We start from the raw sequence: 4601 nt of genomic DNA, 5'->3' as shown, positions 1-4601 counted from the left end.
AAGGGGTATGAACGTTTGGACAGTATTTATTGTGGGACATTAGAGCACAACAGACATATCGAATTGCATTCTGCATACGAAGAATGTCCTTCTGATATCAAATAATTTTGATTTTTTGAAATTCGCAATGTAATACACATTTTATGGAAAATCATTAAAAATAATAGATATTTTTGATATGTAACAGTACTCGAAGTAAACTTTTTAAATCTGATGATTTATACTTAAAGTGTATGTAGGTGGGATGAAAAGCCGACGATCAATTTAAAATTTTGACCTTTTGTATTGAAGATATGGATTTTTTTCCCAAACACAAAAACAAAAAAAACAAAAAAATCCATATCTTCAATATAAAAGGTCAAAATTTTCAATTGATCGTCGGCTTTTCCTCCCAGCTACATACTCTATAAGAATATATCATTAGATTTATAAAATTTACTTCGAGGACTGTTATATATCAAAAATTTGAAAAATATCAAATTTTAATAATTTGTCATAAAATTTGTATTATATCGTGAATTTCAAAAATGAAAATTATTTGATATCAGAAAGACATGCTTCGTATTCAGAATGCAATTCGATAAGTCTGAGGTGCTCTCATGTCCCACAAAAAATACTGTCAAAACGCCATAAACGCTCATTCTAGATCCCTTTATAAGCATATAGGCCTATAAAGAATTTTAAAAACGATTTTTAAGAAAATTTATTTTCGGGTGCTAAATTTGTTCTTGAGAAAAATGCATTTTTGTGATATTTCTTGTATTGACGACAATGTTAAAGATATTTTTGTTTTGATTCGTTTGTCAAAATGGAAACTCGGGTGGCTTTCAAAATAGAGTATCAGGTGTCCACGGCCATGATGATTAAGATAACAAAGTTTGAAATTGACGATAAAAATCCCTCTTATTGCCATTATATACCAAGGAGATTTTCCAATTCAGAACAAAATATTTGAACCGTATTTTACGAAAAATTTGAATTTTAAGCTGTTGAAATCCCAAGTGGAAACAAATTTGGTTCATTCAGGTTGCATGAGATATGATATGCAGAAATGATCAAAAATGTTGGTTTTCTGGCACTTTAGAGATGTCATATTTTCACATTACTGCAGATATCTAGTTTTGTTGATTGCGTATGCCTATACATTTTAAACATTGAATATTGATAAATGATTGATTGATTATCGATTATCGATTATCGATTTTCCTCCATCACCTTCAACTACACACATATTACCCCCCCCCATCATCCTTAGCGACTGCGATTGAACATGAGAGTCTGTGATCATCATTTGCGTGTTAGGTTTTAGAATCTAATGGAATATTGACAATTAATTGATCATTGATTGTCGGTTATCGACTGTCTATTACCCCCCACCCCCCCACCCACCACCACCAACACCACCACCACCAACTCAAACACTGCTTAACAACGATATCTACCGGCTATCCTCCCAGCCTATAAGGAACCGTTCACAAAACTTGTAAGGGGGGGGCCTGATGCAAAAAAATATCATCGCGAAAATTTTTCGGGGCCCCCCCCTTTACAGACCAAAAAATTTTCAGGGCCCCCCTTTTTTTCATTATAATTATTGGTAAACCCCATATAAAAGCATATAAACTCAATTTTTCCAGGAAAATTTGTTGTCATTTTTTTTCAGGGCCCCCCTTACAAGTGTTTGCTAATGCGGAAGTGAGGAATTCTGATTCAGATGCTTTCCTGTTTGCCCTGGTAAATCTGTTTTTCCATGTTTTTACACTGATTTCACATGTTCCTGTTTTCTGGTACCAAACGCTCTGCCCGTTTCTCCAACATATGTAGCTTCACAACCTTGGCATGGAATTTCAGATACACAGTCCGTGATTTTATCCCTTTCTCTTTTGTTCTTGGGATGCACCAGAATGTTACGCAGAGTGGTCATGGGTTTCATTGCTGTGGCAATATTATGTTTTTTGAAAATCCGCTGTGCTTTTTCTGACAGACCTTGAACACAAGGGATAACAACAAGTCCTTTATTCATGTTGGCATCATCTTTCTTATTCGCTGGTTTAACTTGCTTCTGCTTTTGTTTTATGGCACTTTCCACTTTGTCAAAGGCCCACTGAGGGTAACCACATTTCTGGAGGGCTGTTTGGACGGTCTGTTTTTCAGCCTCTTTGTCACCCTCTTCTGTTACTACCTTGTTCATTCTGTCTAGTAGTAAAGTTCTTATCACACCTAGCTTGTGCTGTAGCGGATGATGGGATTGGAAGTTAAGATACTGGTTGGTGTGTGTCTTTTTACGGTAAACAAGAAGTTTAATTGAACCGTCTGGTTTTTTCACAATAAGTGTGTCAAGAAATGGAATCTGATTATCTTGCTCTGTCTCATGGGTGAATTTGATACTATTGGTTGGGTCTACTTGGTTGAGGTGCTGTGTAAGCTTGTCTACCGATCCTTTCTGAATTACTTCCAAAATGTCATCAACATAACGTTTCCATAATTTTGGTCTACAGTCTAGGGGAGAAGAATGGATGACCTGTTGTTCTAACCACACCATAAATTATAAGTTTGACACAATCAGTGAAACCGGGCTTCCCATATAGCCGAACCAATTTTTTGTCTGTACATGGTGCCTCTGAAGACAAAATACGTTGTGGTGAGGACAAATTTTAAGACTCAGGGTCTCTTATTTTCAAGCAAAATTTTAAATATGCGGACAAAGTCAAAAAAATAGAAATCCTTGATTCTTCTAGCATAGAAAGGGTTTAGGTGGGACATTTTCAAAATGATATTAAAAAAGTATTTGGCCTGTTGGTAAAATAACGGGCAAAACAAATTTGAGCCGAAAATGACCAAAAATTGCATTTTTCATTTTTGAAAAAAGGTAAAGTTTGGTCTTATGGTACAACTATATAAGATGCGATAAATTTTCTGTTTTTTTATTTTAGGATAGAGACATGCTTTGTTATTCATTGTAAATGAAGAAAGAGTGTGCCACTCTTCGAAAAGATCCTGCAAATTTAAGTAGAAAAAGTACATTTTGGGCAATAATCATAAGCGTCATTTTACCCCGACTTTGAAGGGGCATAAATGTAAAGGTAGGATTTGTATGTTAAAACTGTATAATGTCATAGTTAGAGTAAACCCTTGTTAACTGATATATCCTTTTCAAAAATTGGGCTCTTAACTATTTTAGAAGTTCTGGCTTTTCAAAAGTACCAAGTTTTTAAAAAAAAAAAAAAAATTTTGAATGGGATTTACAGTAAAAAATAGTTTAATTATTTTTTTAAAAATTATTACTGAAACTAATTGTATTAAAAGAGCTTAATGGGACTTAATTGAAGAAAGTAACGATTCTAATGGTACAAACAAGCTATACAGAAACCAGATGCAGAAGCATTGTTATTTTAAATGCAATAGAGGGCAGCGCTGGGTGACGGGCTGCGTTTAGCTGAAAAGGCAATCAGGGGCCGGTACAAACAACAGTTCATCAATTATATAAGAATAGTATAGCTGGTAAATGGTAAGTGTCAGATTATTTATTTATTTATATAAGATATAATAGTGTTACCTAAGTTTTGATAGCAGTTCATGTGACTAGAATACAAACATTTCGGTCTGTTTCTCAAAGACGGTACATAATAAACGTGGTAAAGGACATACATGATGCAGTCATGTCTACAGTAGAATTCATCTCGACCTTTGCAGGACTTAACCCCATTAAAAGCTATTAAGGTTATTAATTATTTTAAACTGTTGTGATTTGGTAGTTCACAGCATCTTACGAATGGAAGTGAGAAAAAAAAAAAAAAGCATTGCTCAATTCATAGCGAGTGTGTAGAAGAATTAAAATATCACAGATATACTTTTATAGGTGCTGCGGTTCATTAGTTACGTTGTAAAGAGGTCTGAAACAACAACACTTTTGTAAAACGTACATAACTCATTAACAACAATAAATTAAACAAGTTTGCAAAGTATACGACTTGTAGATTGACTTTTTGCAAAATATCAAGGTGTTATTTTTCAATAATATATTGATCTAGATAATGAAAATCGATTTATAGGTTGCTTCGACCAACAATACCTCGTCTACCCTTAAACCAAGATAACACTCATTGAAACAGCTCAACTGATTAAATCGGATCTTCTCTGGTTGTGCACAAGTGTCTGTTTTCATGTGCGATATCGCAATAAAGCTGGTATTCATAGCTTCAGTTGGGTAACCGATTATAAAGGAAACGAAAGGAAACAATGGTATGTGTGCCTTTGTTCACGAAATGAGACAATGGCGTGCTTTTTGTAAACCAGCATTCTTGAAAATGAGCAACATAATGATTGTTGACTTAATACGGTTTGGAAATAATTTCTTCATATTTTTGGTGTTATCTGTCGTTTACATGTCCTTCCTAAAACACAAAAGTACGACCCTCTCCAAACACCTAAATTTGCTAAAAATTTAGGACATGTTACAAAACTATATTGTCTAGAATTTTAGAAGAGTACTTTTAATATTGGCCGGTTATTTTTCACACAGCGACGTTAACTAGGCAATGTACTATTACCTATAACATTAACTAAAACACCAAAGTACGAATATTTCCAAACATCTAAATTAG

The 4601-nt window shown here is 34.1% G+C and overlaps 1 protein-coding gene across 1 annotated transcript; it reads right to left on the bottom strand.

Annotated features, from left to right (window-relative positions):
- Positions 1 to 1753: 1753 nt before the first annotated feature.
- Positions 1754 to 2539, bottom strand: LOC140137837 (uncharacterized). The gene has a single exon (XM_072159631.1). It carries the CDS (start codon positions 2537 to 2539, stop codon positions 1754 to 1756), a length of 786 nt encoding a protein of 261 aa, XP_072015732.1.
- Positions 2540 to 4601: the final 2062 nt, after the last annotated feature.

This window comes from Amphiura filiformis, chromosome 2, assembly GCF_039555335.1.
Source record: "Amphiura filiformis chromosome 2, Afil_fr2py, whole genome shotgun sequence".
Taxonomy (NCBI): domain Eukaryota; kingdom Metazoa; phylum Echinodermata; class Ophiuroidea; order Amphilepidida; family Amphiuridae; genus Amphiura; species Amphiura filiformis.
The sequence above is the reverse complement of the archived record's forward strand: the minus strand, read 5'-3'. Positions and strand labels throughout refer to the sequence as shown.